Raw genomic sequence first — 27,970 nt, forward strand, 5'->3', positions numbered from 1 at the left:
CATTATATTTAATGGTGTAGATCGTTGGGGACCTTGACAAGAACAGCTTGGTTACGTGGTAGGGGTGGCAGCCTCAGTGGAATGGGTTCAGGTGAGAATGGGAGGAGAAACTGGAAGGCAGAGTTAGGAGTTTTGCTGTAAAGGGAACAGAAGAATGGGGTGGTGGCTGAAGAGGGGTGTAAGGTCAATTTCTTTTTTTTTAAGGTAAGAGAAACGCTGATGGAAATGATGGAGGAGACGGAGGGGGAGAAATGGCTGAAGCGATGTCCTTGAATAGCTAAGGGTATGAAATTGAGTGCAGTAAGCGGTGGGGCTGGCTTTAGACAGAAGAACATGAACAATTCATCTACATAAAAGGAGGGAAAAGCTGAGTGCAGATGGAAGTGGATGAGTGGCTACTTGTGAGGGTTGGGCCATTTTGTACATTTAAAAGGCTGTCTTTGGGAGCAATGACCCAGGATCAAAGCTGATAGAGGCCTAACAACATAACATTTACATAATGGTTCTGAGAATATGTTCATGAGGAGCGCAAGCAACATCTATCTATGTAATGTTACAGTGAAGTCACTTGATGAGGTTTCAGCTTAGTTCATCTGGAGAAATGGAAGGAGGGAGCACGCCCCACTGACTCTCAAGCTAACTGCTGAGTCCACCCGTCATGCTGTTCCAATCAGTCTCCATGAAACCAAACAGAAAACAGACTCAAGCTTTGTCTGCTTTATTTCACTACATTAAGTTAAGCAGTAAGGCAAAACAGTAACCTGTCATTCATAAAGATCAAGGAGTGTCTCTCATTCCCAAAAGGGACCAAAAAGGATGCTTCTTCACAAATATGCATGACATTTAGCTCATTACGCCTATAAGCACTTTGAACAAAAGAAAACTGTGGTGGGCTAATCAAATCACAAATTCAAATTCACTTAGCCTTAAGTTCCCCAAATTGTAGTTTCTAGTGCTAATGACATCTAATTCACCTGCAGTGGCACACACTGACTACGCTTTAAAAATCTTGCACCTGATCTAATATAAAAAAGGAACAAATAAAATTCCAAATTTGCCAGCTGTAGGTTATTGAACCATTTCTACTAACACACAGAATTACCAGCTTGCACTGAAACTATCTTGAGGAAACATTAAATAAAGGCTCTGTTATTCTACAAGTTAATTTGGCTTCTGAGGGAAAAAAAATGTCTATGATCAAAAGTGTTTTTGTGTTTCTGTGTCACATGGGGGTGATGAGACCCATTACTTCAACACTACTTCTGGGAACAAATACCAGCTATCCGCCATGAATGCACAACTATGTGTAGTCTACGCAAGCGTGTAAACATAGGAAGCTGTTCTCCACCTGGATGCCCATCTCCTCCGCTGGCAGATATGGAGCATTGGCGTCACAGAAGGCGCTAGCACGTAGTGAAACACAAACTAATTTGACACTTCGTGGGGTCACAAAAAGTGTGCAAATTTGTCATTACACAACCTCCTGCCCCAACTCCTAAGATGCTAAGCCTTATTACTGTCTTAATATTAGAGATACGAGTAGTTTTTTCTTACACTGCAGTATATATATTACTCTGCGGGATATTGTTTCATAATATTGGCTTGATCGTTAAGAGTACTAGTTAGTGTCTTTCAAAGGCTTCCTTAATACTTTTATCTTCCAAGGGGAGCTGATGAGTTACTATGTCCTGTCTGTATTCTAGATTACTATATATATATCTCGTAATTTTTTTTAAACTAAAGGCTTTAACTTAAAAACAAAACCACGGTAAACAGGAAATTTCTCTTTTCCCCCGAAGTCTGTTGGCCACTTGCTAACAATACATTAGCAGAAAACGTGGTGCAGCTGGTGGTCTACTTTGTCAAGTCTCATTTCACAAAACATCACAGAAATTAAGGTTAGCAACCCAACTCCAGGAAACCCAGTGAAAACAGCATGTGCGCTGTTAGGCAAGTATTCTGCACTACTTGCTGAACTACTTGACAGTTTCCGGTCAGAATGGTCTTATTTGACACACTGTATGATAAAAGTCTCAAACCAGGGAAGGTTCTTTTTCTTAATTTCCAGTTTTGGATCAAGAGGTTATTAATTCCCCCTTCAAATCAACGGAAAGAACATTAGTTCAGATCATGCTAAACATCTAACCTTCAAAATGTTTTCTGCATTCCAAAAGTGAACTTGTCCACCAAGTTTTCTTTGGGCTCTGTCCAGATCCCAAATACTCAGAACAACTTACTGAATTAGAGGCAGAACAGAGGAGAAAGGGTAGGGAGAAAGACAAAGACTGCCCCCCTGTGGCAGCATCAACCCCTGGACATTGTGCCAACAGTTAAAATGAATGGAGTTTGCCCCCACCATGACATGTAATTGTTTGCTTCTCAAATTCTCCCCTAAAAAAAAAAAGTCCATATTCTACTGGGAAAAACATTTTAAGGGCAAGTTAATAAATAAGTATCCTATATTTACTTAAAAGAGGGCAAATGAGGGTGCCTTAACCATGTCACAGGTTTTTCCAATCATCACAAAACAAAAGACAATGTGACAATTCTATTTCCCATCAAATGGAACTCTATGGCAAGATGGGAGCCAGGACGGCAAGTGAAGGGATATATTTAGAGAGCTAGATTAAATCTAATGGAATACAAAAAAGCAGTTGGTGCGCTGAGACCAATGCTGGGTCATCAACAGCAGGTCTACCTTTCATTATTTTAAGTTTCATCTGTGAGATTGGGATCCCTTATGAGACCAGATCGGGAGATAGTATGGTCAGTTTCTCAAGTGGTCAATCTAATGCCACTGCAAGGAACAGCCACTTGCTTTCTTGGTTTGGAACTATGCTGTTGTTAGTTAACGTGCAGGGTTCAGTGAGGGAGACACAGACTCACAGGTGTTAACAGAAGAGAGAGCCAGAGGAACAGCAGTCACCCTGTGTTCCTAATGCCGTGTCTAGGCCCCCACCCTCCTAGGAACAGGATTCAGTAGTGCATGGATACTGCATTATAAACAAGGCCCAAAGAAGCAGCGGCTTCCATATCTTAACGTGGGTTCATGGTGATACTTTCCTTTGGGATCTGCCCCCCAGGGGAACATTTTAAGGAAGAAGCGGACCCAGGCTGAGTTCCACATGCTGGGTGAGCCAGATGACTTCTGTGCCCTGGTCACTTTCCTCGATGGGACGGATGGGGGCTGCCAGGTTTTTAAAATCGTGCTTCATCTTAAAGCACACGGTCACTTCGCCCTCTTCACGTTGTGGGGTCACCTTGATGAAAATACCCACTTTGTTGGCCTTTCTGAAGGCTATAATGCTACGGAAGGAAAGAAGCACAGTATTAGGCAGGTCACGAGTCAGCAAAGCCAGTTAGACTCACAGTCATTTTATGGTCCAACAGGAAATCTCTGATGACAAGATATGATCACCATCCCTTTTAAGGACAATGAAGAGTTTCTTCAGCAAAATGTTGATCTCATTTTTTTTTCAATATTACAGAAAATATAGTCATAAAAACTTAAATGGGAAAAAGTAAGTCTTTCCTCTTCTTTCCCTCCTCAGCATACAAAGAAAAACTGTAAACAGTCTGGCTCTCAACCTACCAGATATTTTTCTGTGAGCTTACACTTTTCTGCTTTTTTAACTAACACAAAAGGGACATACTGTTCTGTAATTTGCTTTTTTTTTTTTTTCCACTCTATTTATCAAAAACACCTGTCCATGTTGGTAAATATCTTCTCTTTTCTGCTTAATGGGTGCACAGCATTCTACTGTTTACCATAACTGGTATACACCAAGGCTGTTGCCAGTTTTCCTGTCATAAGCATCCTTTCACATTAACCTTTATATACATGTGGTAATATTTCTATAGGATATAGACGAATCCTAACTCGGAGCTTTAAAGGAATTTCTGGAATAACAACAATCAGTGTATTTTGTAAAATAACTTCTGTAAATTAGGAATTTTTAGAACAGGAAAAAAAAATCTCTTTAGCTGAAGTTTCCATTTCAGTTTTCTCTGATATGCACTTGAAGTTTGTGTTTTGAAAACTTAGCTTCAAAAAGTAAAAAGGAAATGAAACAAACAGAACTTGATCTACTAGCCAAATGATACTCAATTACTCTAAGAAAAATTACTGAAATTAAATATTTACATATTACCTAGTATTCTGTACTATTAATTTCCAGATATCTGGAAGTCCTATAAAGTATAATAATGTGAAATATAATTAATTCAGCCTTTCATTTATCTGTCATGTAATCTGACTGGAATTTCTTATCTTGTATGATCTTTCCAGAGGTTTACCTCGACCTAACAAATTTCTGTTCTTAATTAATGTAATTTAATTCAGGACCCACAAAAGCAAGGAATGCATTTTGTACTACAGTAACTCAATGCATTTTTGTAGTCACTAACCAAACCTTCAATTTATATCAGATTCATTTTTTAAAAATTCAGTTAAAAATAGTAAAAGAAAAAGGTTTTCTACCCTTAACTTCCCAGGTAACCACTGATATCTGGGAAGCTTTTATTTTTCAATTCAGATTCCTGGTGCCTACCTAGACCTGCTAAAGAGAAGCTCTGGGGTCTGGCACTCTATAGAATTTAAAAAAAATTTTAAAACAAAATACTCACCCTGGGGCCTACGTTAACCCAAGTTTGGTAATCACTGTACTAATCTCACTTTGTTTTTCTAACTCATCACATGTTATTTCCTCTTTCCAATACTGTGCTGAGGGAGCTTTTGATCATTCTGTTAAAAAACCTTAAATATTCCTTATGCCAATGTATTAAATGCTACTGCTTTTCAGCTCCAAGTCCACCTTCTATGTCTTGCTTTGTGACACAGGGTTCTGCTAAGCACATTTCTGCTTGGTAGGCTGGCTCGCTGTCAGCCTCCCTTCAGGGGCTCTAAAGGAGACCAGAAGCCTGCGGGAGGAAGGGGCTTGCTCGTCCCTGTGGGCTTCCTGTCTGGGTGTGGTCCGTGTGGGCAGCACTCCAGCAGGGCTTCTTCACTCAGGAAGCGGCAGTAGCCAGGTGCAGTTTTCCAACTGCATAGTCAGCTTCAGCATGCCCCATCTCTGCCAGCCTGAGTGCCAGCACCAGACATGCAGTGTCCCCTCCCCTATTTCCCAGAGGTCTGAGTTTCAGCTCCATGGGGCTTCTCCTTCAGGCTTCTAAATTTTAATCATTTTAGCCATTTCCCTTTGTTTCCTCAGCCCTAGAGGTGGTAACTGCTTCATAAAATTGCCATCTCTGGGATTCTTCAGAATTGTTTTTAACCTCTGAAGTTACTTAGTTAACAAATCTTTTATATTATATTCTCTCTGCTAAAATAACTGATGTGATTTCTGTTTTTAGACTAGAAACTGACTGATGTATTCCTCATCCGGGAAAGGCTTGGTTTTTAACTTATTAGTTATGAGAGAGTAAAATCTATTAAATACTCTAAGGGGAAAAGGCAGGGGACAAATTCAATGATAAATCTTTTGGGATAGAATACTATATTCTATCCACAACCATTAAAAATCACACACTTGAAAATATTTTAACATGGGAAAGAAACACACGTTAAAAAACTGTGCTTACAGAACGATCCCAAAGATGGAAATGTGCTTATCTCTGGTGGTGGGATTTTATTTTCTTCTTCATGGTTTTATATATATATATACACACACACACACATATCCAATTTCTATAGTAATTATTTTTATAAATAGGAAGAAAAAAGTTATTTTAAAAATTCAGATAAGAAAACAGATCTATGAGTGGGCCTCCTGTATCAGCCAGTTGTGGTGTGTGGTGTGTGTGTGTGGCGGTGGGGGTGTGTTACAAAATGATCACTCACTCAGGATCATCCTGAAAGTCCTGGGGTTCTGCCAACTCATCATACTCTGCTGCTGCATCCTTGCCAGCTAAAACAAGCTCTTTGGGGGGCACCACCACCTGGAGAGCAACAGAGAGAGGCCTGCCTCAGAAGGGATCGCTGTATCATAAAACATTCATTCAACGGAATACAGCCAAGTATTGCACCGACCTAGACATACAGAAGTAAAGCAGCAAGTTTCAAGAAACACAACTTTCTTTTACTTATAAAAAGCTTAAAAACATGTTGTATAGGAATACAGACATTTCTAGTAAAAGAACAAGAACAAAGTAGTTTCAGGGAATGATAAAGTCAAATGAGTGCTTACTTCTTTGGGGCTGCAAGGGGGAACTCAGGTGGGGAGGACACGGGGGCTTCAACTGTGTCTTTAATGTTTTATTTCTTAAGGGGGTTGGGGTACATGGGTGTTTGCTATATCACTCTTTATATTTTGTGGTACATCTGAAATAGTTCCTCATTTTCTTTTTAAAAAGGAAAAACATGAAGGAGAAAGTGGCTCCAACATATTTTCTGAAGCTGGGGATACTGGGTATGTTTACTGCCATGGGAAACAAGCATTCTTCAGACTTATCCTTATGTTGTAACCAGGCTTCAACTTTGCTGTGTTAGAGGTTAATAGATAACATCATGAATCACATTTCTAATTACATCTAATTTCATATCTAATTTATATCTAATTTCAGATATAAAGGTGGCTGGGGAGCTGTAAAGAGAGAAACAGCAAATTCGTAAGTTGGGTATACTTATTAAACACTTATTTCTGTCTCTATCCTCACTGGCACAGATCATCAGTGTTATTTAAAAAAGGAGCAAGGACAGATGAGTGTCATCTCTCTTTGGAAGTGATGCTAGTAAGTGAAATCATTAAAAAGCATAAGGGAAAAAAGAGATAAATTCTCTACTAAGGATTACTTGAATAACAGCTATTTAAAGATACAGGTATTTAAAGATACAGGTATCCTTTCTACCAATTTTTGTTATGAGTATTATGTTGAGTCAGCAGTAGATGGCCTATAGAGAAAAGTTCTTGATCTATAATTTCAAGTACTAAATGAATCATGAAGTAGCAAAATGGAGAAAGGCCACATTTCATTCATTCCACTAACACTGAAAGTCAAAGTCACCTATTCTAATATGTAGTTAGTGCTATGTATATTCTATGTAAGCAGAGGGTGTTTAGTAAAGGCACGCTAACTTTAAAAAGGAAATGACACTTCGAGTCTTGAATAATGAGTATGCACAGACAGAAAGAGAGGTGTGGGCACGTACGTCAGGGGAGTCGGGGTAGGAAGGAGGAATTCTAAATAAAACGAATGGAAAATGCATTTCTCCAGCATGAAAGTTTATGACCCACTGGATCTGCTTGGATCTCAACCATTAGTATGTACAACGTGGAGAATGCTAGATATGGGGGTCTCAGGGAAGATAATCTCGGAAGAAAAGAGAGGTGAGGACAGTAAGGGGCTCTTAAACTGTGCCAAAGAATTTAGACTTCATCCCAAAGTCAGAGGGACACCAAACAAGCAGCATGCCATCATCAAAGTTAGATTTTAGAAAGAGCATCCTAAGGGCAAGACAGAAGATGGGCTGCAATGCAAAAGGGGGGGGGGGCACTAAAAACAGTCAGTCAGAAAGTTACTGTCACCTTCCAGGTAAGAAATGACGAGACCTTCAAAAAGGGCAGTGGCAATGTGTTTGCAGACAAAGTAAAAAACTGAAGAAGTGAAATCAAAAGAACTTGATGAGTGCCTGGATGTGAAAGTGAGACAGCGTGAAGTCCTTTAAGCCAGGCCAAATGAGGCCACCCCAGGAAAAGTCAGGGTCTGTCGACATGAGGCAAAATGCTCCTACCTTAGCGGTGCTGTTGATATCATCAGGGTCCCCCTCCTCGCACTCCAATAGAGTCACATGGGTGAGGTTCTCCACGGGATTCGTAAGAGTCAGGAGGACCTGACTCTCCTGGGGAGGGAAGAGGAAAGGCATCTCTCAGACATGTTCCACTGCTGCCACCTAGGTCCACTTTCTTAGATGCCGATTTCACAAAATCCCCATCCGCTCCGCCCTCCACCCCCCACCATTACTCTTGAGCACTAACACCCACCTATACTTCCATATCACTGCATTCTCAAAGTGCTCACCAACTCCTAGTCTAGTACTTATGTCAAGCTGTATACTCTCTGAAGCTGCTGTTTCACTGAGGAAATGGAACAGATCCCACAGAAAGGGCCAGTCATTAGATCCAGAAATTCTGAAGAATATATAGCATCCAAGTGACTGTTTAAAGTTTACGTCTCTTACCCTACCCAGGTTGCCACTTCAGGACTAAAAAGAAGGAAGCCCTCATAAATAAACCATGGGAGTCAAAGGCTAGCCAAGTGTATTAATAGAGAAAAAAATGGCACATTAAGACTGTAAAAGACTTAAGATTTTTTTGAACCATAATTTGCCCTTGTTTGGTGTGCTCTTGAGATTAGCAAAAAAAAAAAAAATCTTTAAAATGAACATGGACTATAAAAATGTCTTTATGAGCAGCATGAAATAACAAAAGAGGCTGCAGCAGAGTATTTTGTAATTAGTTGGGAGGTGTGTGTGGGAGATAAGTACATCAAAGAAGAAAGGGGCTGTGGCAAGAAGAAATCTAATTGACTCCTGTTATCTCATACATACACACACACGAGATGGTGCAGAACCCGGCTGGAGGAGAGCTGAACATGCCCGAGGGGTCCAACATCTCCTTTCTTTCCCCATGATTCCCCCTCTGTGTAATGTGCACACTGCTCCTTCTGCATATATTTCAAAGATGCTGTTGTCAAGAATCCCAGTTTAAAGACGTTTAAAATCTCAGTCCCTTTATTATTTCAAACTTTCTTGTTTTCTATCTTTGCTCATTGCATCCCATGCCAAACACACACAGCTACCACACACACACGCACACGTTCCTGACTAATCCTTTCTCTTCCTATTAATAAGCATGGTACTAACCTTCATGTAGCGAAGGTTGGGAATTGACATGATTCTCACTTCTGGGATATAATTGCTATGCATGAATAAAAAAATGCATTAATGTTCACCAGAGTCTCTCAAAATTATCACTTTTTTTTTAAAAGCTAGTGCAGCAAAGAAAGGATTTCTTCATGTTAACTAGAACATGTCAGAGAAAAAGAATTTTAAAGATTTGTATCATTTAAGAACTTAAGACATGAAACCAAACTGGTAATGCACTCTTTCTGAAATCTATGTATACCTCTAGTTTAGAGCCTATGTATGTGGGCATCATGGCAGGTATCTTTCTTATATATGTATTTCTTATACATATATATATATATAATTATATATATTTTAAAGATTTTATTAATTCATTTCCGTAAATCAGTAAGGCAGCTGATTACAACATCCAAGATTGATTTAACACGTGGTAGGGGGTGTAAAAACACTACCACATACTTACTTACCAAACACTTTTATATAGCACTTACTAAGTGCCAGGCAGTTTTTTAAGTACGTTACAAATACTGACTCATGTAATCTTCACTTCAACTGCGTAAGATAGGTATTACCATTATCCTCATTACAAAGATGAAGAAACTAGGCTTGGGAGGGTAAGTAGCTTGTTGGTAAGTGGCCAAATTCAAACCTAGGCAGTCTGGTTCCAGGGTCCTTGCTCTTTACCACTGTTACGCTACCTCTCTAAGTAAGACCACAGAGTATCATACTTATATGTGCTTGTTCTGGACCCAAAACTGCCCAGGTTCAAACTACAGTTTAGCATTTATATACCAAGATGTTTCTTTGTAAAGAGTAGGGCAGGTATTTACCTCTTTGTGTCTTAGTCTCCTCAGTTATAAAATGAGGACAGTGAAAAGTATGTATACCTTGAGGTTATTGTGAAGAATAAATTAAATACATGCAAAAGGCAACTGGAACAAACAGCCCACATAAATGTTATTGTACTTATAGTAACATAAGACAAAACCTACGGCAGAAACACAGTAAGTGGGCGGAGGTCGGAGTGCATCGTAGCATCGAGGCAGAAAGGTATTTTAACTTCAGACTATGTATTTTTCATGATTATCATGAATTATCACATCAGGATTACCTGAGTAACTTAATACAAATTCAAGGGCTCCACTGTCAAGGATCTGGATTTAGCTGGTCTGATGTGTGGCCAGAGCATAGGTATGAAGATTCCCAGGTGACTGCCATTATCAGAAAACAAGCACTTTTTTCAAAGCAAGCTTAAGAAATTGATGTGAAAAACATCCTGCCAGTCAGGATTTCTGTAACGAGCGTAATCCTTAATTAAGGAAGGAGTTCGTACCAGACTTCCCGTGCCATTTTTGTAGTCCTCGCCAGTCATGTTTTAAATAAGAGTAGTTAGGAAAACAACATACTGCATGGTGATTTTACATTTACAAAGCATTTATGAGCATAACAGCTCATTCGATCCTTCTCAACAACCGCAAGAGAGAGGCAGGACTGGTGTTATTCCCATTTCAGACGTGAGGGAAGTAAGTTTAGACAAATTCTGTAAGTGACAGAACCCGTATCTGGCCCTCCTAGTTCTTTCCCCAACTCACCAGACCAGCACTTCTCTACCATCCTGACTGCCCGTGATTTCTTTTTAACTGTTGTATAATATTCTACACAAGAGTGTATCTCAATTTAATCAATTATTTGTTAATGGTTAATCAGCTTGACACTACAATTGTTTCTAGCTTTTTTGCCAGTAAAATGCTACAACACACATCCTTATAAATGTATCTTTATATATTGCTTCTGTTCCTATGGAACAGATTCCTGAGACAGTATGATCAGGTTAAAAGGTCTGTGTAATTTTGTTTTTGATACTCTGGGCCCCTCTCCAAAAGAAGACTAGCAATTTACAGCCTACCAATAATGTATGCAAGCCTATTCACCCACATTCTTACAAGCACTCAATACCATTTATTACCCTTAAAATTCTTCCTATCAAGTGTCAGCATATTTCTGCATACTGACTGGCCATATGAAATTTCTCCTCTGTGAGCTAACTGTTCAAATCCTTTGCCCCACCTCATCTCCCCCTCCCTGCCCATTCCAGGGATATTGAACTTTTATTTATCACGGAATAGCAAATATTCTTTCTTGTCTACTGCTATATTGTCTCAGGAAGTTGTCAATTTTGTTTTTTACAACTCATATTCTTCTGCTAAGGTCAAAGCTGGCTATTTTCCTTAGGGGTTTCTGAGCTTCCTACCTTACTTAGGAAGGGCTCTCTCACCCTAAAGTCAAGACAATAATTTCCTAATTTTTCTTCTTTGATAAGTCAGCTTCAAACACAAAATTCCAATCTACTGACAAGTCTCAGTGAGTTAACACTAATTTAACCACCTTATCCCACTCCACAAAGCGATACCAGAACACAGTTAAATAAAATGAACATTGTTACAGGCATATTCTTCAATCTGCTATACTTTAATTTTTTAAATGATCATTCCCAAATTTAGGTAGTTTATCATTTGTAATGGATGACTACTGACCCTCCATCTAATAACATACCATATGCCACAGACCACACCGTCACATGTCCTTGATACAAACACCCTGGATTCTGTGTCTACAGAATTGCCTTAAACTTCCTGGTATGTGGTATGTACCTCAAAACCAAACAGGAACACGACAGCAAGATTACTCTGACATAGGTCCTCTTCTTTTTTTACGCTAACAGTAACCACATTTCACATCGGAAAAAACCCACAAAAGAACAATAACCCAAAACACGAATTGCAAAATACAAATACTTACACAGCTACCAGCTGGATTTTGAATTTGATAGATGTTGGGTTAAATTCTGGCTTGCTCAAATTATGTTCACATTTCTAAAAAGAAAAAAATACAATATGTATCAGAGGAAAATAAGAACACACTCAGCTGATTTCAAGAGCTACTAAATTCAGAAGAATAGCATTTACTAAGAGTTTGGTTTCATTTTGCTCCAAGACCACAGGTGTTTTGAAATAATGTACTACTGATAACCAAGATATACAAAAAATGTTTGGGGCTTCTGGAAATAAGCAACTACACTATCAAATATTATAACCTTGTAGTGCTTCAAAACTACTAAAATAATTAACACATACTGAGTACTTATGTATTTTGCTGAGTTTCCCTCTATACTAATTTTATTAGTCTTTTTTATTTCCTCTCTGCTAGCCTAAAAGATACGTATTCTTGGCTTAAGAGTATTTAAGCATCACATCAACTTTATTGAGGCAGGTGCTGGTACTATAATTATTATTGTGCCTATTTCACAGATGATGAAAATGGGGCACAGGAAACGTAAATAATCTGTGTAAATTTCACAGAACCAATGAGACTTGGAGCAGGGATTTAAATCCAAGTAGTGTGAATCCAGATCTCATGTTTTAAAATACAGTAACACTTACTTTCTTGAATAGGCACTATATGCATGTGGCTAAAAAATATTTTTAACAGTACAAAAAGGGTACAGCGTAAAGATAAGAGTTACCTATCCCACTGCTCATCTGCCCTGAGCCAACCAGTTTCTCACGTGTTGTCTCACAGATGCCTATGCACATATAAGTATATGCATACATCATCTTTCTTCTTCACAATAACATAAAAGAGAACTTATTTTTTTTTCACTGAATCTATCTTGGAATTACATACCAGCATAGAAAGAGGTACCTCTGTCTTACCACAACAACTTCTATAACTTTTTTAACCAGACCCAAAATGATGGATGTTTCCATGATTTTGCTACTACAAAAAATGCAGCAATGAGTAATCTTATACACAAATCACTTCGCACATACATAAATCTATCTGTAGGATAATTTCCTAAAAGGGGTGCATGCATTTGTTATTTTGATGGACACCGCCAAACTGCTAACTTTTGCCAACCTGCTGATTATGAAAAGGTTTCTCATTGTAGTTTTAAGCTACTCTTCCTGATTACTGCATAAATTCGATTATCTTTTCTATTTATTGGGTACTGGGATTTCCTCTGCTGTAAATTGCTTCTTAGTAACTACTGGTTATTTTATACTGGGGTATCTCCTCCTTTCTGATTTGCTATAGTTCTTCACATATTTTGGATACTAATTCTCCATTAATTATACCTTACAAATTACTTTTCCCAGTCTATGACCTATCTTTTCACTTCTTCGAGTTTTCTTTGGAGTAGAGGTACAACTTTTACTTTTAATGTGTCAAATATAGAACTTTTTCCTTTATAGTTTGTGCTTATTTGTCTTACTTGTGGACTACACCCTTAACCAGAAGTCAAAAGATATTCTCCTACATTTCCTTCTAGAAGTTTCACTCTTCATATTTACTCTTTAAAGTCTCCAGTGTTCCTGAAATTGACTTTTGTGTATGTGAGAGGTAGAGACCCAGTTTTATGTTTTGTCATATAATCATCTGACCTAGCAAAATTTCACAGGCTCTTCTTTCCCCAATGATCTGCAATGCCATATTAAGTAAAATCAAGTTTCCTCACATGCATGAGTCAGTTTTTTTCCTCTAGTCTGTTCCGAGTCTGTAGTCTAACATACACAAGTATTCTTTGTTTATATATACACACAATTATTTTCCCTCCTTTCTTACCCAGTAAGTTATGTACCTACTATGCACCCTGCTTTTTGCATTTAAAAATATATGCCAATTAGTAGACTCATTTTTATAGATTTACAGTACTCATTTGTGTGGATGAACCCTAATCTCTACATATTTTGATTTGTATTTGTAGAGATGTAGCTTCAGGGTAGACTCTTACAACTGAGATCGATGGGTCGATATGACACTGATTGTTCGCCTGCTAGATCTGTCCATTGCTGAAAGAGGAATGTTGAAGTCTCCAACTATGACAGTGGATTCATCCATTTCTCCTTGCAAGTTCTAACAGTTTTTTTCTCACATAGTTTGACACTCTATTGTTAGGCACATACATGTTAAAACCTGTTAATATCTTCTTGGAGAACTGACCCCTTTACCTCTATGTAATACCCGTCTTTATCCCTGGTAGCTGTCCTTGCTCTGAAGTCTGCTCTGTCTGAAATTAACATGGCTACCCTTCCTTTCTTTTGGTTAGTATTAGCACAGTCTATTTCTCTCCATTTACTTTTAATCTGTATTTGTCTTTATATTTAAACTGGGCTTTTCTTTTTAAAAAGATTTTTCATTATAGAAATTTTCTAACAAAATATCCAAAAATAGTAGTAGTATAAATCCCTAAGTACTCACCACCCAGCTTCAACAATTAGCAACTTGTTAGCAACAACGGCCAATCTTGTTTCATCTACACTCTTACCCACTCCCCATGCCCGACTATTTTGAAACAAATGTCAGACATCATGTCATTTCATCCTTAAATATTTTGGTATATATCTCTAAAAGATAAAGACATTCTTAAAAATAACAGTACCATTATTATCCCTAAAAAAATGAGTAATTCTTTTAATAGCATAAAAAAATCCAGCCAGTGTTTAAAATTCCTGAAAGGTTTCATACATTTTTCTTTCCTTCCTCCCTCTTCCCCTTCCCCTTCTTCCCTTCCTCCCTTGGCCCCTTTCTATGTTTTGTTTGAATCAGGAATTAAAGTCTATACACTGTGTTTGATTGACAGGCCTCTTAAGTCTCTTCTAATCTAGTGCTACGGTATTTGGTAACAGCGGCTACTAGTCACATGTGGTTATTTAAATGCATTTCATCTTAGAAAGATTTAGGACCTCAGCTGCACTATCACATTTCAAGTGCTTAGTAGCCACATGTGACTAGTGGCTATATGTTGGACTGTGCAGATACAGAACACTTCCATCATCACAGAATAGTTGGATAGTACTAATAGTTCCTTTTCCTTTTTAGTTTGTTTTTTTTGTATTTGTTTCCTTTTACAATTTATTGAAGAAACTCAGCTGTTCATTCCATAGATTCCCAGAGCCTGGATTTTTTTCCTTCTTTGTTTTCTTTTAGATTGATTATTTTTTATTACATCTTCTTGTTTCCTCTCTACTAGCCTAAAATCTTTATATTCTTTCACTAGTCTTTTAGAGGTTAGCAATATAATCTTAACCTTCAGAAACCTCCATTTCCACACTTGTAAAACAAGGATAACAACAGTACCTACCTCACTGAGTTATGAGGATTAAGTTTATCTTGAAATTTTTAAAATGGTATATTCTCTATAAGCATTTTCTATATTTACCACATTCCAGAGGTTTTGATATTGACCAGACACCAATCATGTTTATTTTTGCTTTTCTCCTACACAAATGGCAAATCTACAGAAGGGAACACTTACCCGGCAGCGCAGGGACCTTTTGATCAGAAGATGCTTGTGCCGAGGATACAGCTGTGAAGCACAGATTGGCTGGAAGTCAGGCTGTAAGAGGCGCTGCTGAAGGGTGGTCACTAGTGTGAAAGGCAGAAACCAAGCTTAGTTTACAGTGACTTGCTCAAAATCAGACAATTATAAGAAATAACACCGACTTTGTGAACAGTGTTCTTCAAAAAACTGTAATATAGAAATCTGACAGACATTTTAACATTTTTCAAATGATTATGTCTCTTTTACTTTCTACACAATTCATTCTACCACTAAAAACTAGGACTTTAAAAATCCCAAATCATAAGGCATATAAGTAACAAAAGCAGGATTAGATGTAAAATAAAAACAAAGTACAATCATGTATAAAATTACCCTCTGTCAAATTTACTGGCCTCGTATAATAGTCTTCAGGCAGAGGTTCCACTTCATCTACAGCCTGAGCTGGCTCAATCTTTATCTCTTTCTGGTCCTCTCCTTCTTTAAGGCTAAAGGAGAAAAAATAGTAATTTCTCAAGAGTCCATGTGGTTATCTTCAAAGTCTATGATACCAATAAATGAAGTACTCCTCTATTGTAGAATATTCTTTCTGTTTGGGTCTTTTCTAAGTATGAGTATCTTCTTCATCATCGGCAACTGTTATTTACTTGGAATCACATTCTTTCAATAATCACTTTAATACCTGCTTTTTGCCTAAAAGCCCATTTAATGCCCAAACTTACGAAAGTCCAGCAAGGGTACTGATGGTTGTACCAGCTCGTGGTCGCTGAAGCCTGGTTCCAAGACCATATTTGTCCTAAACAGAGTTCAGAAATTCCTATTAGAAATTCCACTTTAATATCTCCTCGTTATCAAAATTAAAAATTTTGGGAGGGACAGCATGAGAAGCTCAGGGAATAAGCAAAAAAAAAAAGCTACTTTGAAAGCTTCTTTTAAAGAAGAGTAGTTTGTAGCCCCACATCATCTTAGTCTTAAAATAATAACAAAAGCACCAAACATGGAGATTGAAACTACATTAATACAGTGAAAATGAGCAAAATGTGACTTTTAACCTAAAAGTAGCTAAGCTATAGCTTAGACTAGAACTATGTGGAGTATCCAAGACCCATGATGAACGTCTTCTCGGAATACCAGTGATTATCTGCTAACTTCCTCAGGGTCAGCAAGAATCATAAAAGAGAACTTACCACTACATGAATAGTATGTTGCTGAAGGCCCCAAAATAGCAGCAGGTTGCAACAGAGACAAAAAATGCAGCATAAGATAGAAGCAAACTCATACAGCAGGCAGGTTTTATGGGAAAGTTGGAAGAATAATGCATTTAATTCAAATTCCTTTCCGAGATACGCTAGTGCATACACTGATTATCCCACTGGATGGTTCAAAACATTCATTAAGACCTCATTAGGAAGTCTTTGGCAAACGTGGATATTTTGCAAGTTTTAATGCTTTACTAAATTCTAAACTAGGTATTTTTATATGGCCCTTATCAATTCTTAGGGTTTGAATGGCTTAACTAATTCTCATGCAGAGGCAGTATGACAAGTTATCGAGCCTTTCCTCAAGTGTAAAATGGGGATGTACCATCTACACAGGACTGTTGTGAGGCCTGAACAAAGTACTATGTGTAAAGTGTTTAGCACAGAGCCTGACATATCAACGCCATTCAGTAAACATTATTCATTAAATGCCAATCTGCTTGGCTCCAAGTGAACACACAGAAAATAAATTGTTTTGTGAGAACAAGTAAAACTTGGGCAATAGCAAAAGCTCTAGATCCTAATTTCTTGCTTCTGATTGGTAGTATACAAACCAGTAGAGAATGACTTTCATAAATAATTCCTATTAAAAACCACACTTGCACATATTACTACTTATTTAACAACAAAAATGCTCTGTGTAAAAGTCAGTGTTTTTCATACGGAAGAACTACTGGAAGGTGCCAAAAAATTATAACTAAAGCTGGGAAACCACTACTACCAGTATGCCAAAGGTGGGTGGGCTGCAATGGGAAATATGGATAAAACCAACCATTTGCTCCTATTTTTCTGACTTTCTTTAATATCCAAAAGCTGTAAATTTGCCTACAAAACTAAACAGTAGCCTCTTTGGGAAATAATCAAAAGAGAAAGGGGAGTGATGGAGAAAGAAACACAAATGTCCTTAAAACTCAAAGAATTCAAATAGAACTAATGATATGGCAAAAGCATAACCACTGGACTTGAACACCTATGGTCTGAGGAGCCTTTGCCTGCTAGCCATCAGTCAGGGATCTCAGGACAACAGCCATTTTCTGAAATGTTCACTGTTCTTATGCCACACAGGTCTTGATCAATGAACTCCAAACTCCTTTTTGTACCAAGTCCTCACCGAAAAAGCCAAAGGCATATAGTTTCTACGCCGTGCCAGTTTCTTGCGATCTCGCTCAACCTTCTCCTTCTGAGCAAGTTGCTGGTAATACTCAATCAATTTGTTCATCTGTAAGAAATCAAGGACTCAGTATCTGTTTCATGAAAAAGCTAACAAGAAGCTTACAAAATTAATCAACTATACCAACCAGACACATAATGAACAGAAAAGACAAATTTATTAAGGTAGGCAAGTTTGCCCTTTTTGTCAGAGATTTTTTTTTCACTGTGTGATCTATTTTCAGAATTGAAATGGAATCTTCAAGTTCAACAACAGGAAGAAATGGGCAATGAAAAGGCTTGAAAATTTCATGTTCTCTTCTCACTGCTCTTTTACTTCATTACTTCCCCTCACAACTGCTCCTACTTTTTCTGCATGGCTACAGGACCATCTATTCCTAAGGATGTAACATTTCATACTCTATTTTCTCCCCCAGTCCATCATACATTTTCATTTTTAAAATACATTTTAGGGCGGGAGGGTATAGCTCAAAGTGGTAGAGCGTATGCTTAGCATGCACGAGGTCCTGGGTTCAATCCCCAGTACCTCCTCTAAAAAAAAAAAAAAAGTAAATAAATAAATAAACTTAATTACCCCTCCAAAACATAAATAAATAAATAAGTGAAACCTAAAAAAAGATAATACATCAAAAAAAAATTTAATCATAAAAGCAATACATGATAATTGTGAAAAGTTCAAATAATATACAAACATAAAGAATAAAAAGTAAAATTTATCTTTTATCTCTCATGCCTAAGACCACCCTTCCTCTCACCAGAGGTATCCACCATTATATCTTAGATATCTTTCTTACACTTACAGATACAAGTATGATATTTTTTGCATACATTTTTAAAAAATCCATGTATAGATGTATAGCTTTATGAGTATAAAAATACAGATATTTTTATTTTTCATATAAGGGAAAAACTTCCCATTTTAAAACTTTTTCACTTAAAGTATCATAAACTTTTCATTCAGTACAAACATTTAGTACAAAACTTCATTCTCTTTACAGGCTGCATCTTATTACCTGGTACAGATGTCCTAAAGGTATTTAACCATTTCCTCTGAGAGCACTTAAATGGTCTCCTGGTACCCACTCTTGTAAATAATTACTTCTCAATTCACCAGTAATTATTTTTTAGAAGCACTAATCTGATTCTGTCAGCTCCTCACTTAAAACCTTTAAGGGCTTTGCAAATTGCTTCCTGGTCCACACTGTTCTGCACGGTCTGACCCCAGATCCTTCCCTGCATTCACCTATTGCTATGCTCCACTCCAGCACATTTGCCCTCATCTATGACGTGCTATGCTTCGTCCACTCACAAGCTCCTTCCCTATGCTATCCAACACCCTGAATTCTTTCCCTTCTGTGCCTGCCATCCTAGCGCAAGCCTCACACGTGGACCTAACTAGTTGAAACTCCCCCTAATAAATGCTCACCTGCATAATTTATCATGCTTTCGCATAACTTAAGAGTCTTTTCCGTATCTGGGGAATATATGATTGTTTTCCCATTAGACTTCAGCTTTATGACGGTAAGGACCATGTATTCCTAGTGTTCAGTACCACCCCTGGCACAGAGTATGGAGCACATGCTTGATAATCCTATGTATATATATGTATTTTTCTGTGTGTCTGCATAAGTACAAGTATTTCTGTAGGTCACAGTCCAGGAAGTAGATACTGCTGAGAACTTAAGAAATCTATTAATTTACACTAACAATAGTATGGTTGTTAAAAGGTCCAATTCCCTACATTCCCATCCAGGATATTTTCAGTATTTCCAATTTTTGCTGATATCATAAGTGAATAATTATAAGTTACTGTTTAGTTTGCAGTTTGATTATACAACTCACTTTGATTACAATTCATCATCTTTCTCATATTCCATTTCCAGGGGCAACAAAATCAGTTCTGACGTATAGCACACAGATCAATTCACTGTGAACTACTAGGATGTCCACATCATGATTCTACAGGCAACCACTACTGAGTCCAACGGCGTCTTCTAAATTAGTGTTGTTTCAAGGAGTTAAGATGTCTGTATGCTGATGACATTTCTGAGAACAAATGGACCCTTAACTTAGTTGGTGGGTATGTGAAAAGCAAAAACATATCGTTTCCTTTTCCCAGTCAGAACTAAAATTACACCTAAGTTTCTCTATTAACTTAAGTCAGATAGATAAAACTGTCATTGTGATTTAATGTCTTACAACAAGAAACACTTTCTAAGCATAAAGGACATCAAAATATACATCACGGATTTATAAGCATGAGCCATATCCACTGATAAAATGATCTTTTTCTTCCTCTTTTTCTTATTTCATCCTCTCTGTGATGACCCTTTACTTACCCGTTGCGTGTGAGGATTTTCAGGTTCCTGCCAACCACCACTAGCTGCAAAATAAAGGAATATTAAACAAGATGTTCATAATTTGATAATTTCATTTTCATGAAAACAGGTCATCTGCAGGCCACAAAAATAAAACTTAAAAACACAAAATCACACAATTTCCAAGAAGGAGCCCAAGAAATTATATAGACCAGAGAACTCAGAATAAAAAAAAATTTTTTTTAAATATAATGATGGTGATAATCACCACCACCACCACAACCACCACTACAACTAACACACGTACAACTTTCTGTGCCAGATACTTGAAATGTATTACACTTCATCTTACTCTCATTAATAACCCTCTGAGATATGGACTCTCACTATTAGTCTCATTTTAGAAATGAGGAAATTGAGGCCTAGGGAGTTAAACAACTTGCCCAAAGTCAAAGAGATAGGAAGTAGCAAAGCCAGGATTCAAACCCAGGCAGTCTGACTCCAGAGAACTTGACGTTATCTGCAACACTGTGCAATTTCTATGTTCTACGACCTTGGTTCAGAGAATTTCTCTTCTTTTTCTGATTGGAATTTTTTCTTTCATTTTTGAAATTTTTTATTGACGTATAGTTGATTTACAATGTTGTGCTAGTTTCAGGTGTACAGCAAAGCGATTCAATTGTATGTACACACATATATACTCTTTTTCAGATTCTTTTCCACTATAGGTTATCATAAGATACTGAATATAGTTCCCCGTGCTATACAGTGGGTTCCTGTTATTTATTTTATACATAAAATAAATCCTTCTCTCCATTCCCCTTTGGTAACCACTTTGTTTTTTATTTCTGTGAGTCTATTTCTGGTTTGTAAATAAGTTCACTTGTACCATTTTTTTGGATTCCACATATGGGTGATATTTGTCTTTCTTTCTCTGACTTATTTCACTTAATATGATAATCTCTAGGTCCAGCCATGTTGCTGCAAATGGCATTACTTCATTCTTTTCATGGCAGAATAACAGTCCATTGTATATATGTATGTATATATATATATATATATATATATATATGCCACATCTTCTTTATCAAGTCATCCATTGATGGACATTAGGTTGCTTCCATGTCTTGACTATTGTAAATAATGCTGCTATGAACACTGGTATGCATGTATCTTTTTAAGTTATAGTTTTACCTGGATATATGCCCCAAAGTGGGATTGCTGGATCATATGGTAACTCTATTTTTAGTTTTGAAAGGACCCTCCATACTGTTCTCCATAGTGGCTGCATCAATTTACATTCCCACTAACAGTGTAGGAGGGATCCTTTTTCTCCACACCCTCTCCAGCATTTATTATTTGTAGACTTTTAAAAAATGGCCATTCTAATTAGTGTGAGGTGATACCTCATTGTAGTTTTGATTTTCATTAAGAACTTGTTACATAAGAAAGAAAAGCACACATCATAAAGGAAAAAATTATTCCAGAAAGCTGAAAGTAAAATCACAATGAGTGCTTTCAACAAATGGTGCTGTAATAATTGGATACCCAAATATAAAAAAAATTAACCTCAACCCTTACCTCACAACATTTACAAAACTTACCCTGAAATGGTAAGAGATTTAACACGGAAGAGCTGAAACTATATTATTTCTAGAAGAAAACATAAGTGAAAATCTTAGTGACCTTGGGTTAGGCTAAAGTTTCTTTAGTAGGACATGAAAGGCACAAACTATAAAACAAAAAAATTGATAAATTAACCTCATCAAAATTAGAAACTTGTGTTCTTCAAAAGACTCTGTTGAAGAAATAAAAAGATAAGCCACAGATTGTGAGAGAGAATTTGCAAAACATCTTTTCAACAAAGGACTTGCATCCAGAATACGAAACTCTCACAACTCAATGAAAAGATAAAAAACTCAATTTAAATGGCAAAAGGTTTGTACAAACACTTCACCAAAGGAAATACATGGATGGAAAATAAGCACATTAAGGAAATGCAAATTAAACCCATGATGAAGTAGCTCTACACACTCACTAGAATAGCTAAAATGAGAAAGACACAGAATACTAAGGGTTGCTCAGGAACTGGAACTCTCCTACATTGCTGGTGAGGACCCAAAATGGTACAGCCACTTCGGAAAATAGTTTGGCAGTTTCTGGTCCAGTTAAACATACACTTACCCTATGACCCAGCAATTCTACTCCTAGATATTTACTCAAGAAAAACGAAAACACACATCCACACTAAAATTTGTAGGCACATGTTCATAGCAGCTTCATTCGTATGAGTCCCAAACTGGAAAAACATCAATGTTCATCAACTGGAGAATAAATAAACAAATTATGGTATATCCATATGATTGAAAACTACTGAAAAATAAAAAGCAAAAACACGATGGGACCTCAGAAGCATTATGCTAAGGGAAAGAGACAGACACAAAAGACTAAACTGCTCCAATTACATAAACTTCTAGTTAAAGCACAATTACGGTGAAAGAAAGCAAATCAGTGTTAGTCACAGGCCAGGAGGTAGGTGGAAGGAACTGACTGCAAAGGGGCATGAAAAAGTGTTTCATGGTAATGGAAATTCTGTATAACATGATTGTGGTGGTGGCTACATGGCTATATATACCTGTCAAAAATCAAAGAATTCTACGCTTAAAATTGGTGAGCTTCATTATGTGTAAATAACATCTCAATAGAGCTAACCAAATAAAAAAGGGAAAAAATAAACTGTAATGAGGTATCGTTTCACAACCACTGGTTTGGAAAAACTTAAAAGAAGTCCAACAGCAGTTAAGAGCTACCAAGGATCTGGAGCAATAGGTAGTCCACTCTTAAATATTATTAGTTGGAGCAAAAACTGTGAACCATTTTGGAGAGCTAAAGATGGACACTGCAATTTTATTTTATTTTATTTTATTTTATTTTATTTTATTTTATTTTATTTTATTTTATTTATTTATTTTATTTTATTTTTACAACATTTTAGATTTATTTTTTAAATGTTTCTTTGTTTGTTTAACATCTGCTGAGCCCTGCTCTATTTTACTTTTTTTGGAGGGGGAGGTAATTAGGTTTGTTTATTTAATTGTTATTGTTTTTAATGGAGGTACTGAGGATTCAACCTAAGACCTCGTGCATGATAAGCATGTGCTCTACCACTTGAGCTATACCCTCTCCCCTGTATATAGCAATTTTGCTTTTACTTTTTATGCAGAGAAACTCTTACTCCTATGACAGGTAATACACACAAGAATGTATCTACCTACACTGCTGTCAAAAGCAAAAAACTGAAAACAACCTAAATGTCCATCCAGAGGAGAGCTGAGAAGTAAACTGTGGTAGGAAGTCATACATGAATCAACTACCATCACAGCTACCCACCACAAATGCACTGGTAGAGAAAAGTCGTAGCAGGATACGTAACAGCATGTTTCTATTTGTTTCAGTTGAGAAGCATTATTTGCTAGCGGCTACATACATAGGCGGAGAAGTGCAAAGACAGGCACAGACACTGATGAACAACTGAACTCAGGACTGTGCTGATCACCTCTCTCCAAGGCAGATGAAGGCAGATGCAGTGGGGGAAGGATATACCATGAGCTGTTTGGTTATGTTTAATTTCTTAAGCTGGGTGATAATTTCATCAATGTATTATTTGTATAATTCAAAATAACTTTTTTTTAAGCCAAAAAGGACTCTTGTTGAAGGTGACACTTTACCCCCTTGCAAAAAATGGCAGCAAAGAACATCCTTCAGCACAATATTCATACTTTAAAAGTTACCTTACTTAAGGCAATCATGAAAAATAATTACGTGAAAGAAATGTTTTAGTAGTATTTTAGAAAACCTGAATGCTTTACTTAATTACTTCTTTAGAACTGATGATTTATTCTAAATAAAAATTTGAGGGTGGGGGGAGGGCATAGCTCAGCAGTAGAGTGCGTGCTTAGCACACACAAGGTCCTGGGTTCAATCCCCAGTACTTCCACTAAAAAATAAAATAAAGTAAAAAATTAATTAAAAAATACATAAATCTAATTACCTGCCACCCCCAAATTTGAGATGATCTCGTAAGTTTCTGCACATTACTGACTTAATGGCTTACTTACAAACAAACAAATAGTTCTAACTAAAGTGGTTTCAGGGCTTGCTGGACACCAATGACATCATGGAAAAAATGAAATTATCTGTATTCCTTAAGAGCTCCTAGTATTCAATTATCACTATCAAGCTATCCTAGAGGAGTTAGATTTCTAAAAACACATGCTTTAAATTCTGAAATAGAAATTCTCCAATTCTAATGGCTTATGCACTTACAGAATAACAAATTAAGAAATCTATTTGGATTTCTAAGTTTTGTTTCTTTAATTTGATAAAAAGAAACAAAATACGAACACGGAAAAATATACTCTAACTTAATGAATTGAGTGCCACTATGAGGTTTTTAGAGTTGAATCGAAAGAATTATCACCCATATTTACTTCCAAAGTGTGTAAGACTTTATAGAAAATTTTTAGCTAAAGTCCATTTTCATTTTAGCTATATCAAATGACAAAATGAGTTTGCTTTTGGCTTCCTCATATATTAGTAAGCTGATATTTTTAATGAAAACTCAAAACTGGGAGTTAACATGTCTAAAAAACTTTTAGAAAATTAAACAAACGAAATTTCAGCAAGAAAAAAGACAAGGGGGAGTTAGCAGTGCCACTGTTTATATAACAAATAAACAGCAACTCAAGATTTCAAACTGACCAATAAGAGTGTTTCTACTCTCCGATGTTAACCATGGAGAATGGGAAATATAAAAATAAGTTTCCTGATAAAGGTAAATGCAACCTCTGCTTCGAAATGCTCAAATGATGGAGAGGTAATTAACCCCTTAGACTATCTTTAGGTCCAAACATACAGGACTTTTCTGTTTCACTCATGATACATATACATGTACCTTTGAGCACATGTTCGAATGCTCCAGGATAGATATTTGCACATGGAACTGCTGGGCCCAAGAATAAAAGCAATTTAAAATGTTTATAAATGTTGTCAAACTGCTCTGTAAGGTGGCAGGAGACAAAAGGACTCTTCTCCCATATTCTTTACCAGATTTTTAAAATTTTGCCAATTCAATGGATGAAGTTTTAATTTGCATTTATCTCATTACTAGTAAAACTGAATATATCTTTTCACATATTTATTGACTTTAAAAAAAAATCACCTGAGTTGTAAACAAAAAAAGATCCAATAATTTGCACACATTTTGGTTACTGCCCATTTTTATTTCCATTTCTGAGAGCTGCTGTTCATATCCTTTGATGACATTTTTCTATTGGGTAGTTTTCTTATTGACTTGTAAGGGTTCCTTATTTTTGGTTATTTATCTTTAGCCTGTTATATACAATCCAAGATATGCTATTTTCATCTTTTAGGTTTGTTCTTGGTGTGTTTTACCATCAGGAGTGTTTACTTTTTATGAAGAACATTAATATTTTGATTCCAAGAGAGTGTCCGATTTATAAATGCTTTTTTATCAACTCTAAGAAAATGAAATAGTTTACCCAATCTCAGATGAAACATCATGGTCTATAAATGTGAGGACTGGGAAATATAGAAGATTTAATGACAACCTACTCAGTCTGAATTTAGCTCCTACCTCCCAACGGGTAACAGAAATAATAATTTGTGTGCAATTAATTCACAAAATCTCCTGCTGAAGCCTCCCTCACTCACCCACAGATTTGTCTGCCATGCCCACATCTCTAGATGTCCAGCGACAAAATCCACAGGCCAGGTAATAGGCTTTCTTCATGGTGGTCTTGGCAGGGTCATCTGGAAGCTGTGTAGAGATGCTTGTGGCCCGAGTGGAGAGGGTGTGCATACAGCCAGGACAGTCAAAGCAGTTGGCGCACCTATGACACAACACACACAATCATTCATTCATTCAACAAATATTTACCAAGCACCTACCATGCGCCAGACATTAGTCTACGCTTATGAATTCAAGAGAGAACTATAAGGGAAGGGTGCCTCTCAAGCAAAAAGAAATTTAAAAGTACTCTGAAGTGACTCTTACAAACTATGTTTTCAAAAGTATTATATGTTAATTATTTTAAAAAATGCAATCATCATCCAACCTTCTGAAGAACTGGAGCCTGACCCAATCCTACTCCACAGAGGTGGAACCACTGTTAACAGTCTGGAGTTAACTTTTAGACAGTTTGTACAGACCACAAAGATTTCTGTGGGACAGAGAAACGTCACAGCTTACGACTTTAGAGAGGACAGGCCAATTGCACAATGGAAATCTGAGAGGCAATAAAACAATAAGCTGTGAAACTGGGTTTGGAAAATAACTGCTTGCTTGCTGTGCCAGAGCTGAAACAGATCCCAAACAAGCTACCAAGATGGAACAGCTCAGCAGCAGTGCATTTTCAAGGCTTTCTGCTCTCTCTTTAGGTACCACTCTTCCTAGTGAACCAGCCAACACTCCCCGTCAGGGGCTCGCATGCCTTGTTGTTTTCAACTTCCCCACCACGTGAGATTATCAAGATTTCACCTCCAGTCCTGGACTTGCTCTGAAGTTCCATTCCATAACTCCAATTATCTGTGATATTTTGCTACTGGAGAATATCCTCAAATAAGGATAACAACAGTACCCACCTCACTGGGATATTCTGAGGATTAAATGGTAGAATTAATGTGTGAACAGCATACAAAACTGGTTTATAAAGAGCTGTTTCTTGGGGACAGGAAAGACAGGTAACAGTAGTTCATATCCATGGAAGCGTATAGATGTGACTAGTAGCAAAGGACTTTCAAACCAAGCTAAAAACCAAAACGGTAGTGGTAGCAATGAACACACCTACTACTCAGATCTTGGTTTTTAATACCACTCTCCAATAAAAGGTACCAGGGCTCCTTGGAGAAATGGCTGACTCTAGGACTGGGGCAGAAAATAAACAAGATGAGCCTGGAATATCTCCCAACACCAGAAAGCAAGACAGCACGCAAACAAATGAACAACGGTCTCCTCCTCGTCACGGCGGACAATGACGGGTATATGTTAAAGGGAAGCAGGCGTCTACCAAAAGAGGTCCCAATGGCCAAAGCTGGAACAATTTGAGTAAAAAAAATACAGTATTGGATTATAACCTAAAGTATGAAATAAATATTCATGAGCCCATACTGCTTTAAGTAAATACATATGGGAGAAGAGAAAAATCTTTCACGCAAAAGAATTCCAACTAATTCATGGAAACAGTCCTCCCAGAAGGGGAGCATAACTCCCCACTATTTAAGTGTGGGCTGTGATGGTGCATTTCCTTCTGAAGAGTAAAACATGGAAAAAGAGAAGGAAAAAAAAAAGAAACTTGACATCAGAGAAACTTGACAAACAGTAGCTCAAGCCAGGTAATCAAGGTTAACATCAACAGTGATAAGTCATACTGGGAGTATACACCCTTAATATGCTGTGAGGAGAGATGCGCTACGCCTGTGTGGTCCTTCTTCCCATAATGCATTCCCCCAGCAGATGAGAAAAACATCAGACAACTTCCAACTGTAGGATACTCCACAAAGTATCTTACCAGTACACTTCAGAATTTTTAAGGTCATCAAAACTAAGGAAAGTCTAAGAAAATGTCACAGCAAGAGGAGTCTAAGGAGAAATGACAAATATAATGTGGGTATCCTGAATAGAATCCTAGAACAGAAAAAGGAGATTAGGAAATAATTGAGGAAATCTAAATCAAATACGGAGTTTACTTAATAATAATGCTATCAATACTGTTCATTAGTTGAGACAAATATGCCCTACTAATGTAAGACATTAAAAATAGGGGTTAAGGGTTAAGGGAATTCTCACAGGAATTCTTAAGTCTAAACTGTTCTAAAATACAGAGTTTATTTTTCAAAAATGAAAGGACATTTCATCTTTGGTAAAGGTGATGCTAAAAAATAAAAAACAGCTAGTTAAAGATAAAAGTTAATTCCATGTGTTTCTTATCAGCTATTTATA

At 37.1% G+C, this 27,970-nt stretch overlaps 1 protein-coding gene across 1 annotated transcript in view; it reads right to left on the reverse strand.

Moving 5' to 3' along the window:
• Positions 1-702: 702 nt before the first annotated feature.
• Positions 703-27,970, reverse strand: part of DCTN4 (dynactin subunit 4) — a 30,364-nt gene continuing 3,096 nt past the window's right edge. Inside the window, exons 3-13 of the mRNA XM_010961810.3 lie at positions 25,684-25,862; positions 19,972-20,015; positions 17,574-17,681; positions 15,926-15,999; positions 15,579-15,691; positions 15,180-15,289; positions 11,663-11,736; positions 8,861-8,915; positions 7,730-7,837; positions 5,840-5,937; positions 703-3,306 (exon numbers count right to left, since the gene is read on the reverse strand). Of these exons, the coding sequence (XP_010960112.1) occupies positions 3,093-3,306; positions 5,840-5,937; positions 7,730-7,837; positions 8,861-8,915; positions 11,663-11,736; positions 15,180-15,289; positions 15,579-15,691; positions 15,926-15,999; positions 17,574-17,681; positions 19,972-20,015; positions 25,684-25,862 (1,177 nt within the window). The 3' untranslated portion in view covers positions 703-3,092. The remainder of the gene's footprint in view (positions 3,307-5,839; positions 5,938-7,729; positions 7,838-8,860; positions 8,916-11,662; positions 11,737-15,179; positions 15,290-15,578; positions 15,692-15,925; positions 16,000-17,573; positions 17,682-19,971; positions 20,016-25,683; positions 25,863-27,970) is intronic.

The sequence above is a fragment of the Camelus bactrianus genome, chromosome 3, assembly GCF_048773025.1.
Source record: "Camelus bactrianus isolate YW-2024 breed Bactrian camel chromosome 3, ASM4877302v1, whole genome shotgun sequence".
Lineage (NCBI taxonomy): Eukaryota > Metazoa > Chordata > Mammalia > Artiodactyla > Camelidae > Camelus > Camelus bactrianus.